Source organism: Taudactylus pleione, unplaced genomic scaffold, assembly GCF_031769625.1.
Source record: "Taudactylus pleione unplaced genomic scaffold, aTauple2 ptg000678l, whole genome shotgun sequence".
Lineage (NCBI taxonomy): Eukaryota > Metazoa > Chordata > Amphibia > Anura > Myobatrachidae > Taudactylus > Taudactylus pleione.
Genome location: NW_028285080.1, coordinates 3519254 through 3534883, shown reverse-complemented (window position 1 = coordinate 3534883; position 15630 = coordinate 3519254). Strand labels below are relative to the sequence as shown.

The 15630-nt window shown below is 41.8% G+C and overlaps 1 protein-coding gene across 1 annotated transcript in view; it reads right to left on the bottom strand.

Moving 5' to 3' along the window:
* Positions 1 to 11772: 11772 nt before the first annotated feature.
* COL21A1 (collagen type XXI alpha 1 chain) overlaps positions 11773 to 15630 on the bottom strand; it is a 344603-nt gene continuing 340745 nt past the window's right edge. The window contains exons 28-29 of the mRNA XM_088455921.1: positions 12634 to 12711; positions 11773 to 12145 (exon numbers count right to left, since the gene is read on the bottom strand). Of these exons, the coding sequence (XP_088312047.1) occupies positions 11958 to 12145; positions 12634 to 12711 (266 nt within the window). The 3' untranslated portion in view covers positions 11773 to 11957. The remainder of the gene's footprint in view (positions 12146 to 12633; positions 12712 to 15630) is intronic.

The following is a 15630-nucleotide window of genomic DNA, read 5'->3' as shown; positions in this document are numbered from 1 at the left end:
AAAATTGGGTAGGACACAACAGGCCATGACCACAGAATCAATTTTGTCCACACAAAGGTTTATAGCTGTATGAAATATCCGGAATCGACAACACATAATTCCAAAACCATTTTCAACTATGCGCAGGGCCCTGGATAGGTGATAGTTGAAATTGTGTTTCTCTTTGGTCAGTCCCCTTTGTCCATACGGCTTCATTAAATGCTCATGTAGAGCAAATGCCTCGTCTGCCACAAACACATAGTTCAGGCCATGCTTCGTATCCGCTGTTGTAGGCAATTTTAGACGGTTGGTGGTGAGTCGGTCAAAAAATTCAGTTTTCTTGAAGGAACCACCATCGGAAGCACGACCATTTTTCCCCACATCAACATAAATAAATTGGTAGTTGGCTTTTAACACTGCCATCAGCACTATACTGTTAAATCCCTTATAATTTAAGTAAAAAGAGCCACTGTGGAGAGGGGGGGTAATGCGTATATGTTTCCCATCAATGGCTCCTGTGCAATTTGGGAAATTCCATCGACTTTCAAATTCTTCCCGAATGGTCTTCCAGTCCTCCATCGATGATGGAAACTAAAACACAAACAAAAATGCAAATACATTTTATGAAACACATTAAAATAACATTTTCCTATCTCTTCTCCTAGTCTGCTACATCGGAGTTTGACCCAAGTGCAAGCCCACACTTTTTAACCCAGTCTGCTGAAAGCGTGCCAGAAGTGGCGGAGCCACCACGCCGTACCAAAAGAATGGCACGCTGTAACCTGCCAGCCTCTCATCCCCTATTGCTGCAGGTTAAGCAGGCCCTAGCTAATCCACCAGATCAATTTGACAGCCTTGGATCACATGTGGCCAGCAATCTTCGCGTCATGGATGAGGATCAGTAACTCCATGCTGAAAAACTGATCTATGACATCATTATGCAGGGGAAAAGGAAGCAACTAGAAAATACTTCCAGAGTGATCAAGGAGCCGGTACTCACGTCCGCATCCAATACGGCCCATGGGTATATGGCATCGCCTTTATTTCCCCCACCAACCTACCAGGACACTGGAAGAATGGGGCAAACCCCATCCCAACCCACTCACACCTACAGTATGCCTGAAGCATCCTACCCCTCAACATCCTCCTCTTTAGAGGTGTTTTATTGTACATTGTTGTCCAAGGTTGAGGAGGCACCACAATTTGGTAATTTTTCATAATGAAAATTTCCTCAGTATCAGGCAGTTTTTGGTTGGCCAATACCTGCTACAGGGTATAGGGTGCAGACGATGCGGTTTGGAGAGGGTGACCAAAAGCATGACGCAAGTGCAGATTGTGGTTTGCAGGGGCCTCAATCTGCACTTGCACCATGTTCTTTTTGTCCTCTTCAATCCATCATCTGACACACCCTATACCCTGCAGCTGGCTATCTATTGGGCAGTCAAAAAATGGTTGATACACCTGTTATTTTCTGTGAAATTTATATGTGTGTTCTTGTAAAGGGAAAAAGTTTCTTGAAGGAATATTTCCCCACCACTGTATCAGCCAGTGTTTGTTGATATACTAGTTTGGCTAATATAAAGACCATGTTGGATTTGTTGTACCCCCCAAAAAAGTAATGTTGGTTACACACTGTTAAATAGAGCCATGTTGGTTGTTACATATGTGTTTCCAAATAAAAAAATAAATACATTTTACACAAAAATACATTGTTGTGTTTTTAATCACCTTGAAGTACTGGAACTTCAGGACTTTCACAATGGCCTCACAGGTGTCCGGGATGATGCGCCCCAATGCCTGGACGGAAATGAGGATCCCAGGTCTTTAAAAGACCGTCCTGTAGCAAGTACCTCAGGGTAGCCACCAACCTCTCCTCAGCTGGAATGGCCATCCTCATGCTGGTATCCTGCCTCTGGATATAGGGGGTCACCAGATGCAACAACTCCTGGAATGTGGCGTTATCCATCCACAGGTAGTTGCGATAATTGTCCGGGTTGTTCTTCCCAAGCTACATCCGTAGGGGCATATGGGAGCGACTCTCCCTCCTTGTCAGCCACTCCCTGGCCCAGCAGGACCTCATCCTCCTCCTCTCCTCAGGTCCTACACCTTTCAGCCTCAGATAGCCATAGGCTAGCAGAAGCTTATGGCGATAGGAATCCATCAGAAAGAAGAATACACACACTTTGTAAAAGGCAAGCCTTAAAACAAAGCAAACACACTAGCAAAGTACAACGTTCAGCAGGGTATAAAACCAAGCCTCACTAGTCACTGAGCAGAGTGTGCATATATCTAAAATGGATGCTGCCTTTTATACCCCCAAGCTAAGCCCTCACCTATTCAAATTCCAGAAGATTTATAGTGAGGTGTTTAGCAAAAAACGATGCATTGTTAATGATTTGAAAAGAGAATTTCAAGGGAAGAATTTCAATGGCAATTATACTACACATCTTACCAACTGATAATCGCACAATGTATGGCCGGCTTTAGCAGCCTGTTCTGTGAGCTTGTGTGGCCTACCACTTTGCAGCTATGCTAATGTTACTGAGACATTTCCACTTCACAATAACAACAGACAAGAGTAGCTCTAGCAGGGCTGAACTTTGTCTAGTCTACTGCTAGTGTTAAGCTATGGATATTGCCTATCTGTATGCTTCATTTTCTTCATCTGCTAGCAGTGGGCATGGCTCATTTGGCTAAGCATACTACTTAGGTAGAAGGTGTGCCCACATACTTTTGGCCATGTAGTGCATAGAATCATTGTCACTGTGATGTATTATGTGTATCTAAACTCATATAGTTATCTACTTGTACAGTATAAATGTATAGAAGAATCTGTGTGCAAGTGGCTTTGAGAGAAATATATGTACTGTATGTATGGTCACATCACATGACTAGGATATCTGCTATGGAGTTCCTGTAAATAGTATATTGTGAAACACATGTCTAACACAGAGTTAATTTAAAGCAGAAAAGGAACCAATACAGTATTTCTGGGTAGACTGAAAACTGCCGTTTGTGAGTAATTAATATGCCCCCCTCTTTCTCTCCCCATCACTGATCTCCACTACCACATTACAGAATATATTAGAATACATGTGCAGAATCATGTAATTGCAGCGCAAGCCAGAGATCTGGCTGAGCATATTAAACTTCTCGGTTGTCAGCATAACTGAACCACTCATATCTACTAAAAACACAAGTACACAACCCTTCACCTAACTGGTTAAAAAAAACAAATAAAAAATTTACTACACAAATCAACAGTTTTAAAGGAGCCTTGCTTGAAAAGTACCTAGGAGACCTAGAAGCACCATAGACGCCCCGGAATCCTGCTGCGGACCTGATGGCATGGCTTCGGCGGGCAGTGCAAGAAGTGGGTGATCAGGACATAAGGTGCTGATGATTGGCTTCACCCCCTCCCTGTTATTAAAAGAAAGCAGCCACTTTTTCATTTGGCTGTTAATCTCTCACAGAGGGGTGCTGCTTTAGCAGGCAGCAGCCTCATAAAGGTTGCTGGGTCAACCTATACTGGCCAGATAAGGGTTGTAGGAGAAGACTGGTTCATTGGTAAAGCATGAATTGCAGCCTGCACAGCCACTTTATAGCCAAGTGGTGACAAATATGTACTATACGTTTATAATGTACCATTGTTGCAGCGTAAATGTTGGTGTTGCTTGCTGCGGGCACGCATTGTCAAAACAGTGAGGCCCCTCCCTCATTGGTTTCTCTAGTTAGCGACTGTATCAGGCCACCCTAGCAGTCGTAGCAAACGAATACACTAGTTGCGCTTGGGGGTGCATCAGCACCCTTATTGTCAGTGCAACTGATGTTGGTCATGTTTCTCCTGCTGTTGTTTGTTCTCCACTCTCTGTAGACAGGGGGTGTGTGTTGTTTCTTTATTATCCTTTGCAGATCGGATAGGAGCAGCGACATCCAGTGATGAGGATGACCCATTACTGGTCCCTTTTGTAAGCTGGACAGATTGGAGCAGGGGCGGATTGGGATGGAAAACCAGCCTGGGAAATTTCTGAAGCAGCCCTAAATTGGAGGAGGTGGAGTCTGTGAAGGGGGCTGGATATGATGGCATATCTAAATGGATCTGATGGTGTATAAGGGACATGTGGAGGAGAGAGCAGGAGATGCAGAGAGAGATGGGGAGGGAGAGAAAAAGAGACAAGAGAGAAAGAGAGATGAAAGCTGTTTTATTCCTCATCATTTATCAATGTACAGTCCGCTCTATATAATAATAATACAACATATCAGTGTGTGCTGGGAGCTGTGTTACTCCTACTCATATAACTGTAAAGTCCCCTCTTCTCTATATAATAATTCCACATATCAGTGTGCGGTTTTATTCCCCCTCATATCACTGTATAGTCCCTTCTCCTATATAATGATAATAATACCACATATCAGAATGTGCTGGGAGCTGTGTTACTCCCCCTCATATACCACTGTACTGTCCCCTCTCCCCTCTATAATATTAAAACCACATATCAGTGTGTGCTGGGAGCTGTGTTATACCTCTCATGGGTTCAGTATGAAATACCACCGGACTGGTTCAAATCCTGATGCCGGAAGACCAGCAGCAGTGAAGATCATGACAGCTCCAAAGGTAAGTATTTACTAACCATACTCCCCCCCAACCCTCCTTTAGGGTTGCCCTTAACCTAACCTCCCTCCCTAGTGCCTAACCCTAACCCCCCTGTAAGTGTCTAAACCTAACCCCCCCCTTCACCACAGCCTAAACCTAAGTCTCCCGGGGGGTGCCTAACCCTAACCTCCCCCCAGGGATGCCTAACACTAACCCCCCCTTCCCCTAGCCTAAACCTAACCCTCACGGGGGGGTGCCTAACCCTGTCCCCACGGGAGCCCTAAAACCTAAACACAGCTGTCCGCGTCCGGCTTACCTTCATTCGGTATGCCGGGTGTCAGGCTCCCAGCGTAGGTCTAATGACAGGCGTTGGGATTTTGACGCCTGTCATTAGTACCCTGCCAGGATTTGACAGTCGGGAAGCCGGCAGTCGGTTTTTCGACTATCGGCTTCCTGACTGCATCCCCCTCTCAAATATCACTGTACAGTCCCCTCTCCCCTTTATAATTTTAATACTACATATCAGTGTGTGCTGGGAGCTGTGTTATTCCCCCTCATATATCACTATACTGTCCTCTCTGGGACTTAGTAGCATTCAGTAGCCCCTGGGACTCTTAGCTCCTATGAGTCAGCATTGTCAGAGTGGAAGCTCTACTGTGCCTCTGAATTGCGGTATAAGTAAGCATTGCCTGATGCTCACTTTTATCTTGCGTTGTTTTATTTCTCCCATTTGCTCCCTTCTATGAAAAAAATGGTTGGCTGTTATTGCATATTTTTTTTATATCTTATGGTTATCATTACCACTATGAGGGTTTTTGTAATAGTACAGATGTGTTTTCATAGATCTAGCCTCAATACGCCATATGGCGTGAGATGCCTGGCGCGAGTGACACACCAGGTCCCGTGCTCCTATGCTAGCGTCTGGCATATTTTTGGTATCTTTTTTGCCCAAATATACATCTTAGTCGCAATGTGATATGACTAGGATTCACCAGGAGACTGTGCTGATTAATTTGATATGCAACACTTGTATATCTGTGTGCAACTGAGTCTGTATATGAAATACAAAGGAACACAAAGGCACAATGAAAACACAAAGGCATGGAAAAAAGCAGCTGCATCGTAGCATTTTGTATACAGATTCAGACCCTGTCGCACACAGATATTTTGGTATCCTTAGCTCATCCTTATTTATCAGTGCTTTCTGCTGGGGCTTGGTTGATCCTTGCGGATGTATCTCCTCTCACTAAACACCACTTTAGTCATGTGTGGAAGGAAGCTGTTGAATTCATGGGTTTTCCTCCTCGTGACTTTAGCATTCCTTCATTCATGATCAGTGCAGCCACTTCTGGTACCACTGCGGGTTTTTACACTTCCAAGATTCAAGCCTCGGATCAGTAGCTTTCGTAGATATATCAGGCCTAGCAAAATGATTGTACACTACTCTAAGGCATGCTAACCAGAGGTGTTAGATGAATCGCTATGTTTTGCAGGGGTCTGTGAGGGATCTGTTTTTCCTACACAAAGGCAACAAGTAATTTAGTTTAAAAAATTAAAATTGCATAGAAAAGATCCTATAGGTTACCATGCTTTTTGTTGTACTAACCATATTATTGCATCTTTCCATGTTCTTTTATTCCTGTTATTATCATTTTCTTGTTTTGTTGCTCCTTTCTCTGTACCCTGCCCCCCTTTACATGTCTATTCCTATCCCATCTCTCTGTGTCTCTACTCCTGTCCTATCTCTTAACTGACTTTCCTAAACCCCCCCCTTTCCCAATCTCTCTCTCTCTCTTTACTTGTATTCCCCATCTACTCCCCCCTACCTTTTTTGCCCCAATTTCTCTCTTACCTGAACATGTCATTCTTTTATCTTTTTTGTTCCAATTCACCACCCAGTTGTCAAGAGATATATCGATTCTGACCACTATATTGGCTCATGCACAGGAACATGGTGCCAAAATAAAAATATGCCAGGCTGTGAGGCGGGGAGAGGGAAGTCACTGTCTGACAGCCTTTGGGCTGCTGGTTAGCTGGGGAGAGGAAAGGCTGTGAGGGAACAGAAGGAGACGGTGCCTCACAGCAGCACTGACACACTGGGCTAGCTCAGGTTGGGTATGAGATGCCAGTGCTCGTGATCTCAGCGGTCAGAATCCAGACGCCGACATCCCGACAGGCACCTGTTGGTCGTTATCCTAACCCTCCCTCCCCGGTGCCTAAACCTAACCTCCCCCCTAGTGCCTAAACCTAACCTCCCCACTCCCAGAACCCTAAACCTAACCCCACTCCCAGAACCCTAAACCTAACCTCCCCCTAGTGCCTAAACCTAACATCCCCACTCCCAGAACCCTAAACCTAACCTCCCCCCTTGTGCCTAAACCTAACCTCCCCACTCCCAGAACCCTAAACCTAACCTCCCCTGTAGTGCCTAACCCTAACCCTCCCTAACCCTCTCCCTAGTGCCTAACCTTAACACTAACCCTCCCCCTAACCCCGCTACTTACCTTTTGGATGCCGGTGGTCGGGATCCTGACAGGTGTCGGTATTCTGGCGATTATTATCAACAGAGCTGAGATGCAGTTGTGTCTCCAGGACACTGAGGGGAGAGAAGGGAAGTGCTGCAGCCATGCAGGGGACACATAAATGGAGAGTCAGAGCTTTGGAAGCAGGGTATAGAGGGTAGATCAGATCCAATGGAAACTGTCTGGGGGAAGGCTGCTAGACACACAAGGATTATATAACAGATGATTTCAAAAACCTTTTGTAAGGCATATCAATAAACGTTTAAGTATTGAATGAAAACATGAAGGTAACATATTACTAGTCAATAAGAGAGAAAATAAGTTGTGGATTTCAAACCCACCCCAGTAAAATCTGCCGCCACTCCCCTGTGATCCCTTGGCCCGCCTGTACTTTGCACTGGAAGCGCTTTCTGCTAATCACACATCAGACAGACAGCCCCAGGGGGAGATGTTTTATCAGCAGCAGATGCAGCTCCTAGCTGATGCCGTTTTTCTGCACGTGCCAGATTTTTTTGTGTGGATATTTTTCTATGTACTTTTTATATACATGCGGATTGAATAGGGACCGTGGCCACCGTTGGCTTGCACAGAGGGTTTGTACTGCAGCCCAGACAGCCACTCCCCCATAGTAAAAAGTTAAAGTCGAAGCCGTCACTGGAAAGGATGGTTTAATAGCTTATGTTTACTATTAACACATTGTGATGAAGTTGACTATAGATTTTTGGTCACATAACTAGGGACTTATAATGGTGAGTTACTTTGGTTTGTCAACAGCTGTTTTATATTTTTGTGGTAAAACAAAAAAAAAAGCTGCGTAAGTATCTCTCAGGACTTCTCATTGGGATGCATTAGCCAAACAACAGGTACTCCTTGTCTATGGTTTTCATGCTACAAGAAACACATTTAGGAAAGTTGCATACAAAGATGCCTCTTAGAACATTTTTAATTCGTCAAAGGTGCCATGTTATTTGACGTGACTTAAAATTGCTGAAATTATGCAACTTGTAAAATAGTATACCATAATAATTAATATGTCTGTTACTAAGAAATATTCCTTACTGCTAGGGGTATATTAACTAAAGCGAATGTTTTTTATACATGGAGATGTTGCCCATAGCAACCATTCATATTCTAATAAACATTTAACTAGCACCTTCTAGAAGATAATAGCTAGAATCTTATTGATTGCTATGGGCAACATCTCCACTTCTAAAAACTCTCACTTTAGTAAATATACCCCCTAGCCTTCCTATTTCAATGAGAGATGTACGCAGACCCCCGTGTTTTGATTTGGTTTTAATCCATCGTTGTGTTTTGGTTTTGGCAAAACCACCCTCAAGTGTTTTGGCTCAGTTTTGGACTTCTTGAAAAATTGATGAAAACAACTAAAATCATGTAACTTGGAATTGTTTTTTGTTCCTATAGTATTATTACCATCAATAACACTAATTTCCAGTCAATTTTGACAACCTCACAGCACCGGAAATCACAAGGGAAGGACTTAATAGCAATCCAAAATATGCAAGATCAGGCTTTTAGATAAAAGTTCAGAACTTGGCAAGAAGACCCAAGTCGGGACATGGTTCTACTCAGAACCCCAAAGTGATCCAAGCCGAGATCCAGTTTGACAAGATCCCCAAAGTTTGGATGTATTCGGTTTTCCTGCAAAATAACACAGCTAATTTCAATCATGATTATTAGGAGCTCTATCTACCTGATTGTCCATTTGCATAACGAACTCTCCGTCTTATTGTCCTACATTCATTATAGTCACTACTATAAGTTATCCTTTTACATTACTTATTTGACATTTTCATTTGGACTACTGTAGGAAAGATTATTCCCATTGGATTGTTAAAGGGGTATACAGTGGATGCATTTCATTAAATTTTAAATGAAAAATTATCTTGATGCAAAAGTCTAATTAATTTAGTGAATTCTTCATTGTTAATATCAGTGGTGGATTTACCTAGGCCCCAGTTAAAAGCTGCAACCTCAGGGAGCCCCCAGTGATTGCAGTGGCTTCCCATTGGAAGCACTATCTGCTAATTACGTGCTGGACAGGCAGTCTGGAATGCAATCGGCAAATAGTGCTTCCAATGGGAAGTCACTTCCCTGCTTTTGTGTCAACTCTAATATGCTTCCATTGGCTGCAGCCGATGCAGTTCCTAGAAGGAGAAGTGGGAGGTGCACATGCGCATGTTTCGATGCAGCCATAATGGACTTCTAGATGCAGTCCCTAGAAACTGGGGGCTTGTAAGCATGTGCAAGTCTTGTTTCTTTTTTTCCCATACACTTCACTGTCAGCCCTGCAGCTTGTGCTCATGCGCAGGTCTCTACGGGGGGGGAGGGGTCTTCTCCCTCACACATGGTGCTGCTCAGGTGGGCAATGCAGCAGCAGCCCCCCTCAATACCACAGGTAGGAGCCTCCACTGGTTAATATATTTAATAATGATAGAAATTGACTATTGCTTTTTAAAGTGTACTTTATAGAAGAATTCATTTTATGTTGTATTTTATGTTGTGTGCAGGTAATACACAGTTACCACCTCAGTCAGCAGAATGGCTACCACCATTCTTACTCATCTCTTAGCTACAGTATGTCCACCATTGTGGCAATCCCTGTTGCACATGTCTACTGTAAAGGACCGTTATTGTATTCTCTGATTTGAGATTCCGGGTGACTTGTCAGTTCAGTTCTCCCTGGTGCCCATTTGGGTATATTAGTTAGACCTTATTAACATACACACTTTTCAGGTACAGTAGCATAGATGATTCACACAGAGGTACAGTTAAGTGACTCTGTGAATACTACAGGCATTAGTGACTGATCACTGACCCCTGCGGTGAATGCATCATCTGCACGCTTAAATGCTGGGTTTTCCTTTGACACAGGTTAATACAACAAACACTAAAACCAAACACCACCCATACTTGTGTGTAAAGAGGGCACATACACCAAAGGGATCAATAATCCCTAATTTTTGGAAAATTCACATAAGCACTTGACATCTACCTACAGTAAATGCTAATTTTAAATGGTTGCTGATATACCCCGGAAACTATGCATATAAACAAATTATTATCAGTAGTAAGATTACAGAAATGAGTGATAAGTACAGAGAAAGACATGAGAGAGTCAATGATGGAATATCAAAAGGAATAGTGAAAATATTATATTTATTAATAAATCTTCATCTATATTTCTTATATATTCTTGAAGAACTAAAGTCCATGCATCATAAGGTCCTTATAGTACAGAGATAGACAGCAGGAGGTTCTGTGGCATTTATCCTCAGGTAATGCAAGAGATGTACAGCCTCTTATTATGCCAGAATCCTGATGTTACTGCAGAATGGTTATATTGCTTTACTCCTTTGCTGACTTTGCTGTCACACCTTCAGTAGTTAGTGGTAATTTGCAGCATATGATATGTCAATCATTGTATTTTTGAGACACTCTGTGATAATGTTATCTCTTCCATTCAACTGCTGTCATCTAATTAGAGATAAGTGAAACTGCAGCAAAATTTCTTGTAAATCACATTTTGCAGTGTTCCGAAGCTTCAATGACACCTCCTTCGAGTTTTGCACCCCTGTTCTGTACAGTATTATTCATTTTATTTGTAAATTTCAGTTACATTGAAAGCATAGTCAATGAATTTGGCTGACATGACTATAGTTAAGTCTGCTGTGGGGTGTGTTGGGGGAGATCTGAGAACTAATGATATGCAAAATCGCACCAACATTTTGCAAAATTTACTCCCAGAGATACAGGGGTTTACTGTATGTATCCATAGTAACCAATCAGCTCCTACCCATTATTTTATAGACTATACTTGATAAGTGCTACTTCAAAGCCTATTGGTTGCTAAGGGCAACTTCTCCATTAATCCACTAATCAAATTCTCCACGCTTTTCACTGCTTGATGCATAAACCCACCAATCTTCTATTTCATGTTGTATTTGTTTTTTTAATTTTGCTGAATGAATAGAAATGGGATGATTGCAGTCGATTAATTCACTTTTGCGTTGTGGTTAGGGTATGACTAAAATAGTTAGTTAGAGAAATATACTCAATGTCACAGCCAAAAGCAGAACATGGTGAATATTTTGCTTATTTCTATCTGTAACAATGCTCCAGCATTTCCACTGTAAGTACTGTAAATTGTACCTGTCAGAGATCAAATAAATATAGTTGTTCCATCTTGTACAGTAGATGCTTTGGAATAATTATCATTGAACATGTAAAATGTAATAAAAACAATAATATTTTTTTCTTATTGTAAATTCACTTATTTCAGTACTGTAATCAAAAAGTAATATTAGTTTACAATATACACTATATAATAATATAAACAAACTGAAGCAATACAATTTACATTCTTGTTTAAAAAAAAAAAAACATTTTTAATTCTGGTCCAAAAGATGAGTGTTGTCTTTCATGTATGGAACATTATTTAGCATATAAATCAGACTTTATAGAAATATAATCTTGTTTTAAATAAGATGCACAGGTTTTTCATATTCTTTTAGCATAACATGTAGATTTTTAACATTGTTGCACAAAAGGTATCTGACACAATATTCTCATTACATATTTTATGTAACTTTATGTGAAACTATTTCACAGTTTTATATCTGCATACTTTACAGATAGATAAATATACACTATAAGTAGAGCTTACTTTGGATATATGCCACCACCTTCAGATTTAATGACCACCAATGTTTGTTTCTTTGTTTTTCTGAAGACAAATTTACAAAAAAAAGAGGTACTTGTGTTCTTATGAAGTTGACCACTAGAAATCTTCCTGAGACATGAAAGACGAACATTGTTATGCTACTTCCTAAAAATCACTGTTAATAGTTTGGTCCTTTTCTAAATGGATCTCTGCCAACAATTGCGCTAAAACATACAGATGGGTCACAAATTCCTGGTTGTCCTGGTGACCCCTGTGTTCCAGGAGGTCCTCGTTCTCCATCTCTACCAGGAGGGCCTGGTAATCCAGATTGACCTTCTTTGCTCATTCCTGGTGGACCCATGGGTCCTAAAATAGCAAAATATATAAAAACCCATATCAGTAATTAATATTACATTTTCCCAATTGACCTTAATTGGTCATATATATGACAATTTAGAAGAAACGTCTTTGCTTATTATGATTTATTCAATTTAGTTTATGGAAAACATGTTTTATCTGCCCTGAGCATTAAGTCTACGTGACCTGGCTTCTCCCCTCCAGCATTTTTTTTTCCCCAAGCAAATCTTGAGTCTCGCCCTGTAGCATGGAAAGTGAGAAACTGACTCAAATCCTCCCTCACAAACTGGCTGCCAGCCTTAGACTAAATTCTGTTATTGGTAGACAAGGACATGCTGAACTTTTATTTACTGTTACATGATAGATCAGCAGTGACATCAATAGATGGACACAGCAATAAAAGTGCAATATTACATAGTGATTGCATTATGTCCACTCATTGAACACATTCAAAAAACAGTGTATTTGAAAATATAATAACCAATCACAAACTATACCTGGAATCCCTGGTGGTCCCTCTATTCCAGGTTCTGCCTCTCCTTTATGTCCTTTTAATCCAGGCTTCCCAGGTGGCCCTGTGTGTATTAAACAGAATTTATGATTTTCAAATGAGCAAATTCTGAAAGTCACTATTTGGATTTAGGAATATGTCACTGCAATTACAATTTCAGGATCAGAATACATTCTGATATTTGTAAGGCATTGCTAACTATAAACAACAATGTTTGTTTTTTAAAGCAAATACATATTACATACTGAAGTCATTTATTTGGATATGCAAGGCAGACATGTACCAAAGCAATATCAGTGACTGACAGGTGAAATAGCCAATCACAGTGCAGTAAAAGAGGTTACCAACAACTACACCTTATAGATAATTTCAGCTGCAGGAAAGCATTGTGGATATCCTCTTTAGGGCTTTATCTTTGACTATATACAAAACTGAATACTTTTTTGCAAACTAATAAGTAAAGAAACAAAACCAAACTTTACATTACAGTGAACTGATTATGAACTTTTTAGAAACCATCAGTATGCTTACTACTCATATTACTTTTCCAGACTAGAGATTTCTTTTAGGACCTCTATTCATCTGGGAGGTTTATATTTAGATTATCTGCTTTACTGCCCAAGAGGATGTTACACAGAAGCAAATCTGAATTACATGTGATCATCGGAAGCAGTATGTACTACTGGTGGCTAATTTCGGTTCAAATCCTGACACAAGAAGCCCGACAGCAGGAGATCCTGATGCCGGCAGTACTTACCCTAACCCTTCCCTCTCCCTTACCCTAATCCTCCCTTAGGGGTGCCTAACCCTAAAACTCCCGGGGTGGTGCCTAACCCCAAGTTCCCCCGGGGGTGCCTAAACATAACCCCCCCCATCCCGCACTATAAACTTATCCCTACCAAGATCTAATAAGCAGTTTTATAAATTATGATAAATGTAGCACTTTTTGAATGCCAAAAAAAAAATGTTCCCAATTATAAATAAAACTTTGATTTTAATTTCAACCTACATTTATTTTTTTATTAATACTGATCTCTGATATAGCACCATACTTCCTAAACATCATGTGCATTATCTTTAAAAAGAGCAATAAAACATTCCTCAGAATAATGTCAGTTTTGGAATGTGTCCTAAGCGGGGGCTATAAAGAAGCAGCACCATATGTTATGCAGTGCTACAAAGAGGTAGCACTGTGTGTTTTACAGCAAGACTGCACAGAGCACTAAATCAGTGAAGTAAATGTCACATGGACATACAATAATGTACAAATTGGAAATTGTAATGAAATAAATAATTGATTGCAAAGAACAGAATGCAAATGTTTACAAATATGTGGGTTCAGTGGTGAATTTTACCCCAGTAAATCCATGACCCCTAGTGGTGTTCCCTGGCAGTGGTTCCTATTAGAAGCGCTCCCTGCTAATTACAGCCAGGCAGGCAGTCTCAGGGAAGTTGTTTTCTCCCCCTAGGACTGCCAGTCCCGACCACGATTAGCAGAGAGAGCGATTCCAATGGGAAGTCACTCTCCAGCCTTGCCGTCAGCCCTACCCGGCTTCTAGGGGCTGCAGCCTATGCAGTCCCTAGAAGCTGGTGCTTCTGCACATGCGCTGGTCAAGGGACCTGCCAAATGCATTGTGCATGCACAATACACTGAACAGGTCAGCTCTCTATAAGGAAAAAAGTGGGAGTCTACTACTTCAGATGAATAAGTACATAGTAAAAAATGCAGAGTAACTAACCATATAAAATGGTGAAAAAAGTGTCCCATTGGTTGGTGCAAAAATTGTCCCATTGAAAGAACTTTGTTGGCACCCACAAAAATACATTCATTTTCGAGTAGGTAAAGTTCTGCGACCCCCCCTTGCTAAAAAGAGAACACCCCTGAGGTGTACGTGCAACTGCAATGTAAGTGGATGCTTTTGCATTTTGTACATGTTTGTAAATGACCCTTAGGAGCATTTTGATTCTACCTAATAACATTGTTATGTGCATACACAATGTTGTGCATGTACACATTACAGTATACTATGGTAGCACAACGTTGTTGATTTTTCTGTGTATCTCTATGAGGTATGAGGCTAAGTAGGTAATGTAGGTGCTCACAATGCGCCATTCCAGAAAGCTCAGTCATCACACAGAACTGAATGGCTCCTATAAGTGGAGATGTATCAAGCCTTCATGTGAGATGAAGTAGAGACGTTGCCCATAGCCACTGCTGCCATCAGACATTGTGGGTCCCGGTACTAACAAAATAGGCAGCCCACCCCCCACTGGGGGATGAGTAAGAGGGGGCAGAGCTACACCGGGGAGGAGGGGCATCAATTGGTACGTAAACCAGTTTATACATTCTCAAAGTTTAAGATGTGGTTGTTAATATAACATGTTAGTCTATCATATAATGAAACTATATGAGAGAAAACTGCTGTAAATTCACACAGAAAACCAGAATCTATACTTAATATATAGGAGAGGCAGCGTCAATTCTACATACACACACCCGGAAGCACATAAAATGCATAAAAAAGCAGGATCCACTTAAAAACCAGAAGGAAGGGGACTAGGGGGGAGACAGGGAAGGCTGGCTGGCTGGACTGCGGTAGTGGGCAGGGAATGGAAAGTTGTCTGGACTGGGGGGGAGACAGGTAAGGCTGGCTGAACTTGTGGGGGAGACAGGGCAGGGAAGACTGACTGGAACAAGGGGTAAAAAGGGCAGGGAAGGCTGGCTGGAACAGGGGGGAACAGTGCAGAGAAAGCTGGCTGGAATGGGGGGAAGGGCAGGGAAGACTGGCTGGAACAAGGGGTGAAAAGGGCAGGGAAGGCTGGCTGGACTGGAGGGGGGGAAGCACAAGGCAAGATCAAGGACTATGTAGTACCTCTATTAGTGGTTTATTTCTTCAGCTGGCTGTACTGGCGCTGGCACAGCCAGCCAGGTAGAATCAGCACTGACAGTTGATGCTGCTAACTGTGAGGAAGGATCTATGAC